The sequence below is a fragment of the Gordionus sp. m RMFG-2023 genome, chromosome 2 (assembly GCF_954871325.1).
Source record: "Gordionus sp. m RMFG-2023 chromosome 2, tfGorSpeb1-WG-v2, whole genome shotgun sequence".
Lineage (NCBI taxonomy): Eukaryota > Metazoa > Nematomorpha > Gordioida > Chordodea > Parachordodidae > Gordionus > Gordionus sp. m RMFG-2023.
Window position 1 is genome coordinate 29,863,026 of NC_088776.1, and position 18,410 is coordinate 29,881,435.

General features: G+C 26.9%; 1 protein-coding gene across 3 annotated transcripts in view; it reads left to right on the top strand.

Annotated features, from left to right (window-relative positions):
* The first annotated feature begins 1,956 nt into the window (after positions 1-1,956).
* Positions 1,957-18,410, top strand: part of LOC135923570 (polycomb protein esc-like) — a 58,340-nt gene continuing 41,886 nt past the window's right edge. For all 3 annotated transcript variants that reach the window (XM_065458394.1, XM_065458392.1, XM_065458395.1), the window contains exons 1-4: positions 1,957-2,214; positions 2,395-2,487; positions 2,534-2,599; positions 2,644-2,769. In XM_065458394.1, the coding sequence (XP_065314466.1) occupies positions 2,122-2,214; positions 2,395-2,487; positions 2,534-2,599; positions 2,644-2,769 (378 nt within the window). In that variant the 5' untranslated portion in view covers positions 1,957-2,121. The remainder of the gene's footprint in view (positions 2,215-2,394; positions 2,488-2,533; positions 2,600-2,643; positions 2,770-18,410) is intronic.

The window sequence follows — 18,410 nt, forward strand, 5'->3', positions numbered from 1 at the left end:
ATTATATGTTCCCTTGTACTTGGTCTGGGAATTAATGACCTGTACTTGTTTTTGAAAACCCCGAAAAAATTTTCAATTGGGTTTAATTGTGGTGAGTATGTGGGAAGATATTCAATTCTCTCTTTATAGTCATCAATTAGATGACTTTTTTGTATTGACGCATTGTCCATAACTAATATGGCATCTGGTGGTAATATTCTAATAATATCCATTAATGAATTTCGGAATAACATACCATTATATGATCCTTCGATGATTTTATAATGTATAACTCCACAAATTCCTATAGTGCAAAGTACACTTACATTTTTCCCTTTTGAGGGTGGCACCTTTATTGATGGTCTAACGTTGAGTGGTGCCCAAGCATAGACAGGTACAACATGAAAATTGATGCCTGTTTCGTGGAGAAAATAGAGTCTTTCTCTGGAGATGTTCAGCAATTTACGGCAATACACCTGTCGAATATTGATAGCTCCTGGTGTATTCCTGTGATCTGGTTCTTTCCCAGCTCTTTTTTCTGACCATCGGATGTTTTTAATATATTTCCTTATAGTTCCAATATTTTTTGGAGAACCAGAGGGCAAATTCTCAATTATATCCTTCACTGTGAAGGTATTATTGTCGATTAGCAAATCCATAATTTGCCTTTCAATATTTGCTGTGTCTTTAATTTTTCTCCCCCTTTGTTTAAGCGAGAATTCCTTTAAGGGCTCACCAATAATTTCTGGGAATGTATCCCGTTTTATTTTATGTATTGATGCCTTCGACATATTAACAAATTTAGCAATGTCCTTAACCTTCATCTGTTCTTCCTCTGGCATTGCTAATATTTTCATTACCATTTCAATTTTATCTTTGTTCCAACAATTGTATGTTCTTTTGTGTTTAGGAAAGGATGATATTTGAGAAAGATTTATATTTTCATTAATAGTTGCTAAAGAATTATTATTTGCAGAAATATTAGAATGTGATTGATAATTTTCCATATCATTCCCATCTGAGATTGGCAAAGAATAATTTACAGAAGTACTTGAGAGTAAAGGAGATGTATTAAAGTTATAAAGAATGTAGTCTATATTAAACATTATAAGATTGATAAATTAATTAATATTAAATTAAATATACAAAAATATTAAATTATGTAAATGATATGTGAAAAAATATGTTTTTTTTAAAAAGTTTTTTTTTTAAAAAAGTTGTTTAAAATTTTTTTAACATAGATTAATGTTTAAGTATGATTAAAATAAAAATATAATAGTATCATTTTATTTTGTTTTAACATCTGATAAAAAATATCCCCCCTTTCACTATATATTTAGAATCGATTATTTAATATTTTTAAAAAATCTTATTAATTTTTGAATGTTAATATTTTTAATGTTTCTGAGAATTGAATAGTCATTACTATGTATAATAAATCAACCACAACTTCTTGGACATAAACCTCATGAGATATTACATCAATTTATGCTGAATAAAATTCTTAATGTATATATCTATAAAAACAGAATGAAAATTGATTATATTAATCATATATTTGGAATCAGTAAATAAGTGTGTAAGATTCAATCTTAAATAAATTTTAATTTTGTTAAGAATTGGATGGTCATTACTTTAGAGGATATTATCTACCACAACGTCTTAAATATAAACCACATGAGAATGTACATCATAAGCAGTTTTCATTTAGATTGATGCTTCGTTATTTCAAATATGTATAAAAAATGGAATAAATATAAAGATAAAAGAAATAGGAGTATGATAGGCAGGCCCAAATCTAAAAAATATAGATACCGGATTATATTTTTCAAAAATATTATGTTAATTTATATTTTTTCATATTTATTCCTATCTCATATATATATATTTAATTACATTTATTTATCACATTCATTTACAAAGTTATTTTATCAATTAATTTCGATTTCAAGTTTTCCTTGGCTTAATATTTACGGTTCCTCATATTTTTTTTAACTTTACACCCCAATTAACTTATGTTCCAATTCGATGGAAATGAGGAAAACCTAGCGTAGCTCAGTTGTTAATGCTATATATCACGGATCACGGAAATTTTAAGTGTATTTCACCATTTTTCTCTATTTTGACTCGAAACAAACTGTCATGAAAAGCGAAAGATTTAAATCTAAAAAAACTATTTGTAAAAATGTACAAACGTTAACCCCTTTAAAATTTATATTTAGATGCAGCTATAAGGTATCCTTTAATTCTATATTTTATTTATCATACAAATCATCTTTATTTTATAAATATCTAAAATAGAATTATGCAATAAGTTTTCTCTGCCATTTAGTAATATAAAATCCCAAAAGGATTCATTATTTTAATCAAATTGAGTATTTCCTTTTTAAATTATTTATATTTTAACTTATTTAGGAAAATCACTCTCAGCCATTGTTTGGCGTGAGCTTTAACCCAATTGTTAATAGTGAAAAGGGCACAATTTTCTGTACTGTTGGGGGAAATAATGTGAAATTCTTGCCATTACATTTAAATTTATTATAAGTTTTATTAGGCATCAATATACTTATGCCAATTGAATGGGCAACTCAAACTATTAACAACTTTAATAGATGATGATGTAAAATACTAATCATTTTGTTAAAAATTGTTTTTATTTTAAAGGCTGAAGAAATTTATTACTGTTCTACATGGACCTTTGACACAATTACTTTAAACTCTATTTTAATTCTTGGAGGACTCAAGGCAGTTATTAGAATTGTTCCTATAAATAAGCCTCAAGAATCTTTGGTTTGCTAAAAATAAATTCAATTTTTATTTTATAAAATAAAGATTTTGTCTTTTAAAAGTTATGCTGATAAATTAGTTTTATTTTAATTATCTAATAATTATTATAATTAAATTTTCTAATTAATTCTTAAGTTTTACAATAACAGGCAAATTAGCCATGAAAATGGCATATATTAAAAATTTTATGCTTATATTTTTCTTAAACCTTCTATAACAATTTTTAATTATAATTTAACTTATGTCTAATTAAGAAACTTGTTATATTATGAATCACTATCACATGTTATAAGTCTAATTAATAATTTTATTATTAAGGATCAAGTCTTATAAAAAATTTTGGTAAATTTTTAAATTTAGGCCCATATGGGATGTTACTTTAAAGTATATTTTATATTTGGGTCATGGTGATGTTTAGAATCAGATGATATTAATGAAATATCAAAATACATCTTATGCTAATTTATAAAAAATAAATAAATTATTCAAATAAACATGTTATAAGACAGAAATAGTTGGGGATTTAAAAAAAATTCACATGTGATAAAGCAAACAAATGATTTAAAAATAACCTATTTTTCTTAAAAAACTTGAATTCAAATATATAAAAATAAGAAGATTTTTTGATATTAAACAAACTTAAACCATAAAAGAATTCGTCAAAAAAACACAATCATGTTCAAAGTTTATCAAAAATTAAAAAAAATATTGTTCATCATTTTGTTTAAAAAAATAAACATATATTCTCATTTGCAATGTTTATATACTGAATTTCTTTTTTCAAATTAGGGTCAGACCATGCAAATAAAATCATAAAATAACCAAAGACAATAAAAATATTTGATCAAGTTTTTGGAAAATATTGGCCCATCCAATATTTAAAAAAAACGTTTAATATTGGTGTCGACCAGATATTTAATATTGGAATAGCCCTAAGGTTTGCAAAGTCCAGTTTCCTTTGGCTTGTTAAAAAAATTTGCACAAATTGTCAGAACCAGCCAGGCCCCAATTTTTTTTGGCCCTGCTCCACCTGGCCTGTTATAGTTATTTTAAAAATTAGCATGGTCAAGTCTGACACCCATTATGTTTTTTTAAAAATTTGCTTAACCTGGCTTGTAAAAATTTTAAGAAAAATCAGGCATGGCCCAACCTGACATTCCCTATTCCAAATATTTTTGTACAAAGTTTCTGACCATCACATTTTGTGTCTATATAAGTACCTGCATGCCAGTCAATCATTGCCCTGTCACAATTTTTAATCACTCTGAAAATATAAAAATTACTCAGTAGCAGTAGCTTTAATGCTACACATGATTTTTGGTCAACCCTTTTCAATTTTGATAATCCATTAGATCATACTGAAAATTTTAATGCATTAGCATCTATAAACCCATTATTGGCCACTCTTTTTTCAGCTGATGAAAATTCTTGATTTTTTCAAATTTTATTTATTTTAGTCAAACTAAAAAATCATAAAAAATAGGCATGAAAAAATCATCCTAAAAAGTAAATCTGAACAGTTGCATATCTGCAATGTTGACCATTAGGGCTATAAAAATAAGATATAATTATCCAGTGGCTCCTACACTTTCTGAGCGAATGAAGCAGAATAAATACCCCCCAGAAAAGTACCCCTTTGAAAAGCACCCCCCCCCTCGAAAAAATGATAATTATTTTATGACACCCATAAATTTCAAAAATTATTTTTATTGCATCAATTTTTAATATATAATGTAAATAAAATGCAAAAAATATATACTTTATAAATATTATTTTTAAATTAATAATTTAGATAAATTAGGGGAAGAGAAAGCGAAAGAATTTATAATTTCATCAATATTTAATTGTTAAATAAATTTTTTTCCATTAATAATATGGTTAAATTATTGAGAAATGAATCTTTCATGGTACTACGAAGTCTTTTATTTAATTTAATTTTACTCACGACTCTTTCGGCAGTAGGAATGGTTAATAAATATTTATATAAAATTCTTAAATTAGGGAAATCAGAAAAATTTAAAAGTAGACGATAAGGTAAAATAAATGAATAGTTTTTCCAATCTGAATCGTAAGTCCCTGAATTATCATTATCATCAGAAGAAGCTAAATAATGTATTGGTAAAAATATTTTAATTAAATAAATTTACAATTCACAGAATCTGACAAATCTTTAGATTCTCGAACCTATAGGTCATGAGTAATAATTACATTCCCCATTTTGGTCATCTTATAAATATTACTAAACTTCAACATTTCTTCTAAAATTTGACTTGAATTTAAATTGTAAAATTCACAGATATCCTCGATATCTTTTTAATAATTGATTTTTCTGCCATTCCCTTTGGCGTAAAAAATGATGTTAGATGTAAAAATTTCATCGAATCTTCATCAAATTTTTCGTTAAACTGCATAATAATTAAATCGAGTGCAGCATACCACATATTTTAAAGCTAAAAAAATTTCTATATTTAATGATGAAAAGTATATATACCTTTCCTTTTTGGATTGTAATGTTTGAATTCTAGAACTTTCAAAATCAAAAGGTAAATTTCTCTCCTTCATAAAATCTTGTATCTTTGAAAAAACATCCAAAATTTCAGTGTTATTATCTATTGGATTAAAAAATAATTAAGACTATAATTTATATTATACTTAAATTAATCAAGCAATCTTTTGCCAATTGAATTGGATTTATTGCAAACCCATATCCTTCGAAATGGTTTGCAATTTTGTACAAGCCAAACTTGTTATCAACAATATTTTATCCCAAACACAAAGTGATAAGATAAAATCAAATTTTTCTATTCTAAAGACTATACCACTAGCCATAGTGGAAGTGGCAGGATCCTTAGAATCCTTTAAATTTGTTAAAGCTGCCCTCAAGGCATCATAAAGTAGAAAAATATTTACAATAGCTTTATACTAAATAAATAAGATATTATTACCGAGTGGTATTCTTGATGCGTATAAATCGTTGCAATTTTTTCAGATCATTACACTGACATTTTTTGAGTACCTCATATCTTTTTACACCATTAAAATAGATATAAATCTCATCTAGTATTCCTAGAACATTTCGAAGTTCTTTAATTGATTGGCATAATTGAACAATGATTAAATTTAATCGATGACATTAACACCAAATAAAAGCTGCCTTTGGCGCCTCTGCTCTAATCAAGGTCTGCACACCATTGATTTTTCCACTCATGTTTGAGGCGCCATCATAACTTTGCCCAACTAGAAATTTAAGGGGTAAATTCATCGAGCCAAGTTTGGATATTATATTATGCTTAATATCGAGACTTGTGATATTTCCCGTACAATATATGTCTATCAAAGCTATTGCTTCTGATTTCGAAACATCATATGTGCCATCAACTATGATTGAAAAGCACCTGTTAAATGTAATCTCATTTTGAATTTTTTTTATAACCATATTTTTCATGGTTTCAATGAGAATATTTATGTTACTATATGATAATAGATTTGAATAATTTCGTTTTTAATCCCTTTTTCTTTCTTCATTTTGTTGTATGTACAAATACAGGTTCAGAATGTGCAATAAGCTCATCATATTTCCTTCTTGTTGCCTGTTCCCCCAGAAGGCTTGGTTACAAGATATTAAATAATCTAAACATCTTATTATAATTAGGGGTGCACCGATACCGCTTTTTGGAGGCCGATCCGATCCGATATTCCAGATATTTAATTGATATCGGCCGATAACCGATCCGATATCATATCTAATTTTGTATTCTGTAAAGATACCGGTTTTAATTTTTAATATTCTTTTTATTAGTACAACATCTATAATTTTACTATACCATAACATATGTCATTTAAATATATTATAATGATCAGTTATAGTTTATATTCAATTCAATTGCAATTATTTATATAATAAGTAATAACATTAATCTATTTACATAATTAGTAATAAACAAATATATTGAAATTTGAAATTAATATATAAAATTAATTTATCGAAGATTTCTTTTTAGAAATACCAAAATTTCCAATTTATCAGAGATCGGTCTGCGGTGATGGGGACTGTTAATATCACTAGTATCACTAAAAACAGATTCTGAAGAGATTAATGAACACTTTTTTAAACAGAATGCGAAAAAAAATAACTATATTGCAGAATGTTTATTAACTAATTATTACTATTAAAATAATTAGGCATAAAAATATATTTCGATTTTATTTATAAAAATAAATGGATTTTTAGATATCGGAAAATTTAATATTTGCCGATAACCGATATTTTAAAATGGGCGAAATATCGGCCCAATCCGATCCGATATAAAATATCGGTACATCCCTAATTATAATTCTTATGATAGAACGGTTTTTATCTACACATTCTTTCTTGGGTGTTATAAATTTTAATATCGAATTTTTATTGTGAGAAAGCCTTCCATAATCGGCCATCATATGTGCCTGTGAAGATTCATGCAGAATAATATCACGATTAATATTCTGCAATTTATCTAGACCTTCACATGTCCATTTTGAATTTGTGTGTAGACCTCCAAATACGAGACATGTTAAGCAAAAAACTTTATTCATTTTAATACTACAGTGAAACGAGTGTTAAAAATCAACTAACAATAAAAGGGGATAAATATAATAAAGTTTTAATTTAATACATACTGAAATTAAATATGGACAAGTAATTAATTAACAAGATTAATAGTTGTGTTGGAAATTTCATTAAAAATAAAAAAATGTGTTAGACTTTTATTAATTTTAAAAATTTTTCTTAAATAAGTAAAAAAATATTTATTAATTTTAAAAATTTTTCTTAAATAAGTAAAAAAATATTTATTAATTTTTTATATTTTCCAATAGTAATATTAATTTTTCCAATTTAAATGAAAACTCCCAGTCTTCGTCGAGAATTCAAAGACCAAAAAGAATACACAAATATTGGAATAAAGAAAAAATAGATATAGTTACTAAAATGTTATCAATGCCAGAAAGAGAACAGATGAAAATTAAAGACATTGCAAAATACATCGAAATGTCTACAGCATCAGTTCATAAATTTAGACGGGACACATTCCCAGATATTAATGGAGAACCTTTAAAAGAATATAATATTCAAAAAAGAGGAAGTATAAAAAAAGATACTTCCATAATTGAAAGACTCATCATAAATTTATTGATGGATAATAATACTCTTACTATCCAGCAGATAATAGAAAATTTACCTCCTGGTAGTCCAAGAACGAAAACAACAATTAGCAAATATATAAAAAATATAGGTTGGTCGAAAAAAAGAGCTGGCAAGGAGCCTGATAGAAGAAATACTCCTGGGGCATTCGTTAAATCACTTGTGTAAAGATCTTAAATACTCCAAGAGAAAAATTATATTTCTTAGATAAAACTAGAATAAACTTGCACGTTGTACCAATCTACGCCTGGGCACCATACAATGTCCGTCCAGTAATAAAAATTCCATCCTCTAAGGGTAAAAATGTAAGCATACTTTGTACAATTAGAATTGGAGGGGTAATCCATTATAAAATAATCGAAGGAGCTTATAATGGGTTGTTATTCCGTGATTTTATGACAGATCTTATCAGTGTCTTACCACCAGATGCAATTATTGTAATGGATAACGCATCTATCCATAGAAGCCATCTTATCGATGCATATAAAGATTGGATTGAATATCTACCACCATATTCACCTCAGCTAAATCCTATCGAAAATTTTTTTGGAGTCTTGAAAAATAAATATCCAGCAATAAACACCCGCCCTAATTCAAGAGATGAAATTATTGGTTCAGCTCTTACACGGATTTATTCCTTATGATTTTACTAACTTTTACAATCACATGCAAAACTATTTGGAGTTGGGTTATCGCGGGCAACTGATTAATTAGGTAATCCTTTTAATTGATTTGTATTAATAATTATAATATTAACTCTTTTAATTTCTAAATAGGTACCATCATCAAATTCATGGAACAAAAGAATATTTTGATAAATTATAATTATATTTTTTATGTATTAATTATTTTATCTAAGTTATTATAAAAATTTATAGTATTATCATATTTTTATCGAAATAAATTGGTGCAAAATTTCAAAATAGATACATTTAAGAAATTCTAAAATATTTTCAAATATCAAAAAGACTTTTTACAAAAAATGATTTAGATAAAATTTAAACAAAAATCTTACTTGAACATTCTCAAAGAAGATCAAAAAAAAATTTCCATTTTTTATTACAAATTTATATTTACAACATAATTTCTTTTTATTAATTTAAAAACGATTAATCCTGTTAATTAATTGCTTGACCATATTTAATTTCAATATGTATTAAATTAAAATAAAATTTTATTATATTTATCCCGTTTTAATGTTAGTGGATTTTTAACACACGCTTCACTGTATAAGTAATCCAATTTCTAATCATCTCTTATATTAAGCGATTTGCAATTTTTAATTAGGCATTTGTATTTTTTTTGGTTAATATTTTTAGGCATATTTTAAAATTGGAAAAATAATTTATGACAAGAAATCTCGGATAACAACCTAATTTACTAAACATCGACCAAAACTTTTGTCAATATATATTAAATTAAATATTAAGTTGGGGCCAGGGTCTTATTATTACATTTACAAACCAGAAATCACTTGATCATGATGGATATAACAAAACAGTAAAAGAATTAAATAATAAAGAATTTTAAAAAAATTAAAGAAAATTTTTTTTTAAAAGAAAAGTACCCCGACTCAAATTTACTGAAGCAGTTTCGGACCCCCCCCCCCCCCCGTTGTAGGGGCCACTGCAATTATCTTATTGCAAAAAATCGAAATAATACGATAGATAATTTCAAAATTTATAATTTTTATATTTTATAAAATTTTTAAACAATCAATATGTATTGGTATTTGACACATGTCACATATACATATCTTGTCTGACTATGAGTCACAACATCTGTTGATGCAACTGTCATTGGCGTACGCAGCGGGGTGGGGGGCAGGGGGGCAAATCCCCCCCCCCTCTCAAAGCCAAAATGCAGATGCCGGACATATTTTTCAAAAATATTATTTTTTATAGTTTTATATTTTATTATAATTATTCATATCTATTTCTTTTTAAATTTTTATATTATTACCTTTTTCATTTACTAATTTACTTTATCAATTAATTTCATTTTCAAGTTTTCCTTGTGGCGTAATATTTATCTATTATTTTTAAATTTACCGGTATTATAATTTTCAAATTTCTAGTCATGGATATTAGACTTTTTTTTAAAAACGCTGAAGGTGAAAATCATGCCAAATAGCAAAAAAGTATAGTATAATAATTTAATAAACAAAAGCTGTGAACTGATGATTTCCTCAAAAGAATCAATTCAAAAGGGGGATATGATTCCCATTTCATCAATAATTGATAAAAATAGGGTTAAAATTGCAAAAGAAAATAGAGGCAAGATAAAACTAACTATTGAGGCTATTTTATATTGTGGCTTGCAAGGCCTAGCACTTCGTGGCCACAAGGATTCAGGAAGCTTAAATTTTAATAATAATGATAACGAAGGTAATTTCCGTGGACTTTTAAAATTTAAAGCATTAGGAGATCCTGTATTAATGGAGAGCCTCATTAGTACCAATAAAAATGCTACTTATCTCAGCCCTAGGATACAAAATGAGATAATTGATATTTGCAACAATATCATTTTAGAAAAATTGATTGTTGAAATCAATTCTGCCCCATGCTTCTCAATTTTGGCAGATAAGACCACGGACATTGCTGGCATTGAGCAGATGTTGTGTGCGCGATATGTAGATACTCATAAAAACATTATCAAGGAAATGTTTCTCCAATTTATTCCTGTTTCAAGCATGACTGGGTCTTCTTAGCTGATGTAATATTTCTGAATCTTAAAAATTTAAAAGTAATAATTAATCTTATTATATAATTATTTTCAAAAATATAGCTAAATATAAATATGATACGTGGGCAAGGGTATGATGTAGCACGTGCAATGAGTGGACAATTCAATGGGCTTCAGGCATTTATTAAAAAAATGCCCAACAGCTATATATGTCCACTGTGCTGCCCATTCACTCAACTTAGCAATATCGGATTCATGTTCTTTACCATTGATATCAAATTGCTTAGGTTTTTAATTATTAAAATTAAATTTTTTATATTTATATCAGGTAAAATATCTAGCATCTATTGGATGTTTAGATACCGCAAGCGTCAAAATATTTTGAACAGAATTATATCTGAAACTCCTTGCCCAACAAGGAGAAAAAAATTGCAAAAAGCTTGTCCAACAAGATGGAGTCTTCGACATAGTAACAGCTTTTATCGAGTTAGAAGAGCCGATTATTAATGCTCTTACAGAAATATCACAATGGTCTGAAAGAGATATTTCTTCAGAAGCAAGCAAGTTACTGGATTCAATACTTATACCAAATTTTTTTTTCGCATTAGAATGTATTAATAAATAATTATACAACTATTTTATGTAATACTTTTTAAACACCTGATATTGATTTGATTGAGATGATGAGAATAGCAGAGACAATTTTATTAGAACTCAAAGAAATTAGAGCTAATGCTGATGAGGAATTTCATATTTTATATGTTAATGTTGAATCAAAAGCAGAGCTATACGAGTTCAATATTTGTCTCCCTCGACTTGCAGTAAGGCAAACTTATCGTCCAAATATTAATATAGGGTCAATAGAAGAATATTATAAAATAAATGTCTTTATACCTCTTTTGGATATATTTATAATCCAAGTAAATGAAAGGTTTTTAATTCATCAAGAAGCACTTATCAATCTGCAGATATTACTTCCGCAAAAGCCCTCTGAACCTTTTTCAGATGGTGATAGAAAAAAAATAAAATATTTGGAAGATTTTTATCATGAAGACATTAATGTATCTCATGATGCTTTATTAGCTGAATGCCAACTATGGTATAAAAGATTAACTATGGTTGATATAGTCCCAAAAAATGCTATGGATGCTTTGCATCATTTCAAACATCTTTTAGATTATTTTCCCAATATATTGAAATTATTATATATATTAGCAACTCTTTCCATTAGTACTGCAACTAATGAGAGAACAAACGTACCTAAGAAGTACAACTTCTGAAAGTAGGTTGAATGGTCTGGCCCTTTTGAATATTCATAGGCATTTGACGCCAAACACGGATGAGATAATTGAAAAATTAGCTCACTCCCAACGAAGATTGGATTTTACATTATAAATATTTTTTGTGCTATCATTTTTTAATGTCTTATATATATATTTCTTTTACATAAAAAATATAATTATTCATATTTCCAACATTTAGATTTTTTATACTTTATATATAAATTTTAAAAGCTCAAAAAAATTTAAATTTCTATTATGGATTATTTATTTTATAGTCATCATATCCTGGTTATAACCACTTAATATTTTATAATTCAGATTTATTTAAAGTATTTATATGCCGCCGGTTATATCCGTTTAATATTTTTAAATCAAATTTATTTTTATATATCGGTTTATATATTTAATTTTTTATAATTCATATCAATTTAAATTTGTATATTAGAAATAGTTATTAGTCCTAATAAATTTATGCTTGATATTTTTAAATAACAATAATTTTATTTAAAAAAATTTTAATTATCCCCCCCCCCCACACCAAATTCCTGCGTACGCTACTGGCAACTGTCATCACAACTGAACTATCATTCTATTAAACTACAAATATTTCATTTGTAGCAGTTGTAATAGCCCCTCTTTTTTTGAGGGGAGAATTTTTAAGTCAATTTTCTTTTATAGTCCCTGTTGCAAGAATCTAATACTTCAAATAGGATAAAAGCCTTAGAGATGTAAAATAAATTATCGAAGCAAATAGAATGCAAAGAAGGTACTTAAATTTGGGTAATTCCATGATAAATCGACCAGCGATTCGGCCGACCATCTCAAAAATGATTGAAACTTGGCATGGTAGTTATTTATGTTGTATGTTAATAAAATCAAAATTTTAGAGTGCTAGCTCAACCAGATACAAAGATATACGCCTTTAAAGTCGAAAATCGCGAAGTGCCTGATTTCATTAAATCTTGTTATTTTAAAAAATATTTAAGATAGAGTTACAAATAATATATCAATTTATAGCCCTTAAAATTTTACGTTGGAAAATATAAAATAAAATTAAAAAATTTCAAGTGTCTTCTTATTTCCGGTAAAAATAAAAAATTAACATTGTTAGGAAGGAATTTTTTTGGGTGTTAATATTCAAAATGTTTATTACCTTTATATTAAACGATTTAATAAAAAATGTCGATAGCCATTTTTGTTTTTTAAATTTTATTTGAATTTTTATTATTTTTATAAATAAAGAAATGCAATATAAATGGCGTTATACTAATTTTTTTTTATAATATATAATTTTTGATAAAAATATGAATAGTATTTTGATTAAAATTAAAAAATCAATTGAGTACAACCAAGAATTATGTCCTAGGGCGATATGTAAGCAGGCAGCCCATACAGATATGATTTTATTAGAACGGTATATTGTAAAATAAGCATTTTATAAAATTTTGTACACAAACAATATAAAAATAAATACCTCTTGTTTTAATCTTATTCCATTTTGTGCTTATTAATAGAATTTCTTGAGACGATAATTTGTAATAATAGGATCTACTATTGTTATTTGATTAATGGGTAACCATATCTTTTCCGCAATTGTGGGGTAAAAGAGGGATGGTTATGGTCCATGGGGATGTAAAAAGGAAATATATATCTCTTCAGTAATTTCATTCTTAATTAGTGCTGTAGCTAACCACCAAAAATCGTCATAAATACATGTTACGAATCCTTTAATATCGGCAAAAGACAATTATCGGCATTTGAGATATTGTTAATTTGAAAGTCCTCTGCATATGAATATATTTTTGATTTAAGTTTACTTAAACTTGGAATGGGACGAGCTAAATTGAATCTTTCTCGGTTTAATCTCTTGTAAATTGTATTGTTCGTTGGTTATATATGTAAAATTTAATGATCGCATGTTTTGTTTTGCAAACTGATAAATCAACTGGCGTTGAAATGTGTCCAGAACTGATGCGCTGAAGGCTTGTACGTGCTGCTAATCTTTATAATGTTCCGCCAAGGCCGTCACATTGACCTTTTCCAAGGGATGTAGCTTAAAAAAGCCATTCAGCTGCTACACCAAAATCTGATTCATGATAACACAGATTTATAAAAAAATTTCTGTTTTTATATTGCGCAGCTGATCCGTCAGAGCTGTAATATATTTTGTTTGGCTTTTTGCTGAATTGATTGGTCAAAAATTTTATCATTTTAGTCTGGTATAAATGTACTGCAACAACATATTGTTGAAGTGACTCTGATATTACCATATAATTAAGGTTTTCTATATTGCCATTATTATTATAATATGCTATCATAGGATGGATAGTGGCTTGATTATTATTCCAGTGGAATCCTTGAACAGCGTCGTGGATTACAAATGCATAATTTTCAGAGAAATTTCAAATTACCGTAAATTCATTTGGTTGTAAAAAATGTTTAAGTTTTGAAATATATAATGATTGATTGGTAGCGATGATATAATAAAAAAATAAAATAAGCTGATAAAATCGTTATTTTTTAATAGGGCTGTGCCGATCCACATATTTTTCACCGATCCAATCCGATATTTTCCGATATTGGTTCAAAACCGATCCGATACCGATACGATATTTATATTAATTTTTCACCACCCCTCTTTGAACCAAATGTAATTAATAAATCAATATTTTTTATGCATAAAAGAATTATGCATAATTTAATTTTTTTATTTCAACAATAATTAAAAAAAAATATATAATAATATATCCATTTTATGTTGGTTTATAAAATTGTAATATTTAATATATAAAATTATAATATATTAGATTTTTTTAAATAAATATAAGAGCCTCTAGATTTTCAGGCAATAGGCTTCTACGATGAGGACTATCAATATCCCCTGCCGTACTGAAGGCAGACTCAGATGGGACACTTGTTGCTGGAGGAGCCAAAAATTTACGTGCAAGTGTTGAAGTTGGATATTTTACAGCATTAACTCTCCAATATTCAAGTGGATTCACTGGGGATATAATATCAATATCATCAATGTTATTCGAGTTTTCTAAATAAATAACACAAATATAAAATTAGCATTTATAAAATAGTGGGTTTCATACAAACCCAATCTTTTGTTGATTTTGAAAAATCACCCAAACAAATGGGTCAATCACCAACCAAGCAATATTTAAATTAATATGAAAAATATGTTGTTATACTTTCTATATATAAAGATTCTTTTAAATATTCCTTGATTTCTATTAGGTATGGCAGGTCATCATTTACATTACTATCGATTTCATTTATTACTAGTTTTTCTTTGATTTTCAATTTATAAGCATCCCTTAAATTAAATTTGCATTTTTTAATGTTATGTGGAACATTTTTCTCGTTGTCATTACCTAAGTTAACAATAAAATCTAAATTTATTTTAAAAAATATAAAACCTGGCGAATCTTTATTAGAAATTGGAAGTTGAACATTATCATCACCTTTAAAAAAAGACTCACATGCAGTCCTGAGCTTTTCTATGTATGATATGTTTTTTGGCAAAAAGAAATCCTTACATCGAGGATCAAGTAATGTTGCGACAACATAATTGTCATCATCATAAATATCAAAAAACCGAGTTGTTAATTGATTATTAGTGGTATTCTTCATAGTCTGCACACCTCTATCTGTGTCCCCATTAATTGTTAATTCACTTTTCAGAATTTCAACAAAGGGTATAACATTGTTAATTGAACATGATTCCGTACTTATTTCTTTTGTTACTCTCTGAATTGGTTCAAGAACATCAATTACCCTTTCTGCTAATTCCCACTCATATAATGAGAGATTTTCCAAATTAGGATTATCGATAATGAACAGCTGTACCGCCCTTTTTTGTTCTATCAATCTTTCGAGCATATAATAGGTAGAATCCCAACGGGTGGGCACATCCTGGATTAATTTGTGCTGGGCTAGACTTAATCGAATTTGGATTTCTTTTAGACAATTTTGTGCAATAGAAGAATGTTTAAAGTGTCCTACTATTTTTCTAACCCGGGCAAGCATGTCAAATTTCTGTGATAAAATTGCTGCCTGTGCAACCAATTGCAAACTATGTGCAAAACACGAAACGCTTTGAAATTTCCCATTTTTCATGGCCAAAGTTATATTGGGTGCATTATCTCTAATGATTAGGTGTATTTTATTTTTCTTTATACCCCAATAATTATTTCATCTAAAATTTGAGCAATATTTTTTACTGTATGCGACTCATTAAATGTTTTAACATTTAGAACTCTATTAATTTGTTGAAAATTTTGGTTTATATAGTGGCATGTTAATGAGATGTGAGAATCGCCACCTGTATCTACCGTAAAGGATAAAAAAGAATCGTCAACCAAAATTTCTTTACGAATTTTTTCGGGGAGTTTTTCATATATATCCGGAATAACTCCTTGCGAAAAATACTTTCTATTGGGAATTTTGTAATTTGGACATAAATGATGTAAAAGCCTTTTAAAGCCTAAATCCTCCAAGATAGAAATCGGCTGGTGGTCACACGCTATCATTTCCCCTATTAATTTAGAAATTATTATTGATTTAGGATCAGAATGTTTCCAAATATTAGTTTTATTAAGAATGGCTGATATTGTTGGCTGACTTTCAGGGCTCTTTTTTTAAAAAATTTGATTTGTTTTTTCTAATATTCGTTCTTTTTATGTTAGCTCTTCGAATTCCTTTTGATGGCAACGCTTCAGATGTTTCCTAATGTTAGTTGTATTGAACGAATTTTTCAGTATTCCTCCCCGTGAAATTAGAATTCCACAGATTACGCATTTTGCAAAATTACTTTCATCTTTATCAAAATATTTCCATAATTCAGAAACCATATTTAAAATAATTTTTATTTAAAGTATAAATAATAAAATTGGTGTTATTCTTTTAAAAAATTAAAAATAAATAAAACTTTGGGTGTTCCTTTCTATTTTTATAAAAAAACTTGTAAAATCTATTTAAAAAAATAAATAACATTTGCATTGTTTTAAAAAAAATTATTTATAAAATATTATTTATGTAAAATAGAAACTAGAAAAAATTTATTTTTTTTAAAATATTTAAAAAAATTTTTTTTTATTAAAAAATAATAATTCAAAGTTTCATTACTCAAAAGTTTTATAAGAATTGCATTTTTAGTAAAAGGATCGGATCGGGTTTTTTACAAGTATCAGGCCGATCCTATATTTTTGAAAACGCGAAATATCGGGACCGATCCGATCCGATATTTAATATCGGCACAGCCCTAATTCAAACTATTATAATTTTGCGCTTATTAATTGAAATTATAAGCCTATAATTTGTAGATATATCCTTTCATTGTTGTGGATCTACTATCGTTATAATTTAAAAAATAGAATTTGGTCTATTGTTTTGTTTAGAATAATTATGTGATTGATCCACAGTTTCTTGATCAAAAAATAATTCTAATATTTCTATTGCAGTTTTTCAAATTAAATCAAATTGAAATTCGATAATAATTTTCTATCATTATCAGTAGGTCTCGATGTATTGGATCAATTTTTCTCCATTTTAAATTATTTCGAAAATTTAATTTGCTTTCTTGATTTGTAAATATTGAGGTTTTTGAGACAATATCAATGTCTGCTGGATATTGGATTTCTATCTCCCTCAGTTAGATCGTTTTCATTTAAATCTTCTTCATCGCTAAGTGTAATTAGAACATTATTTTATAAACAGGGTCTTCATCGAAAAGCATGGATATAATAATATTTTTAGATATTATTTAAAAATATGGCAAATATAAGATGATAATTAATAATTTACAAATAATTTTAATATTGAAAAAATATAATGAGAATAACAATAAAATTATGAATTTTCTGAATTTTTTTTTTTATAAATAATAAAAATATCATGATGAAAAAATAGTATTTTTGTTTAGTAAGAATATAAACAAAAATTTATAAAATATTATGCCAAATTTTTTTATATAATTTCTTTTAGAAAAATTACTTTTTTTGAACTATGTGGTGAACATTACATAAATGGTACATAAAACATAAGATTATTAATACGAGAATAGATAAAATGATGAGCCAAAATTAATTAGAATAGGTTAAGACATCTATAAGAAATAAATTTATGTCAGTTGATAAATACTCTTTCAACGAGGGAGCCTAGAACATTTGGCATTTTTGCAAAATTGTCGAACTTAAATGGCATCTAGCGCAATCTAAAGTAAATATTTTTTAAAAAAATGTTTTTTATGTTAGTACAATCTTTGAGCTATAAGAATCATATGTGAAATTATTTCAATTCAAAAAATTTATGTGAAAAATCAATAAATAACTGTTGCAGATATGGTACGTTGACCATTAATGGGTTAACAGAGATAATCAGGGTTAAATGTATAAAAATCATCTCTTTTTCTTATACTGATGTTGAATAACTCGTTTTTAATTTAAAAATAAGATCGAATATTGAATCAAGTATTAAGAGTAAGTCCATAA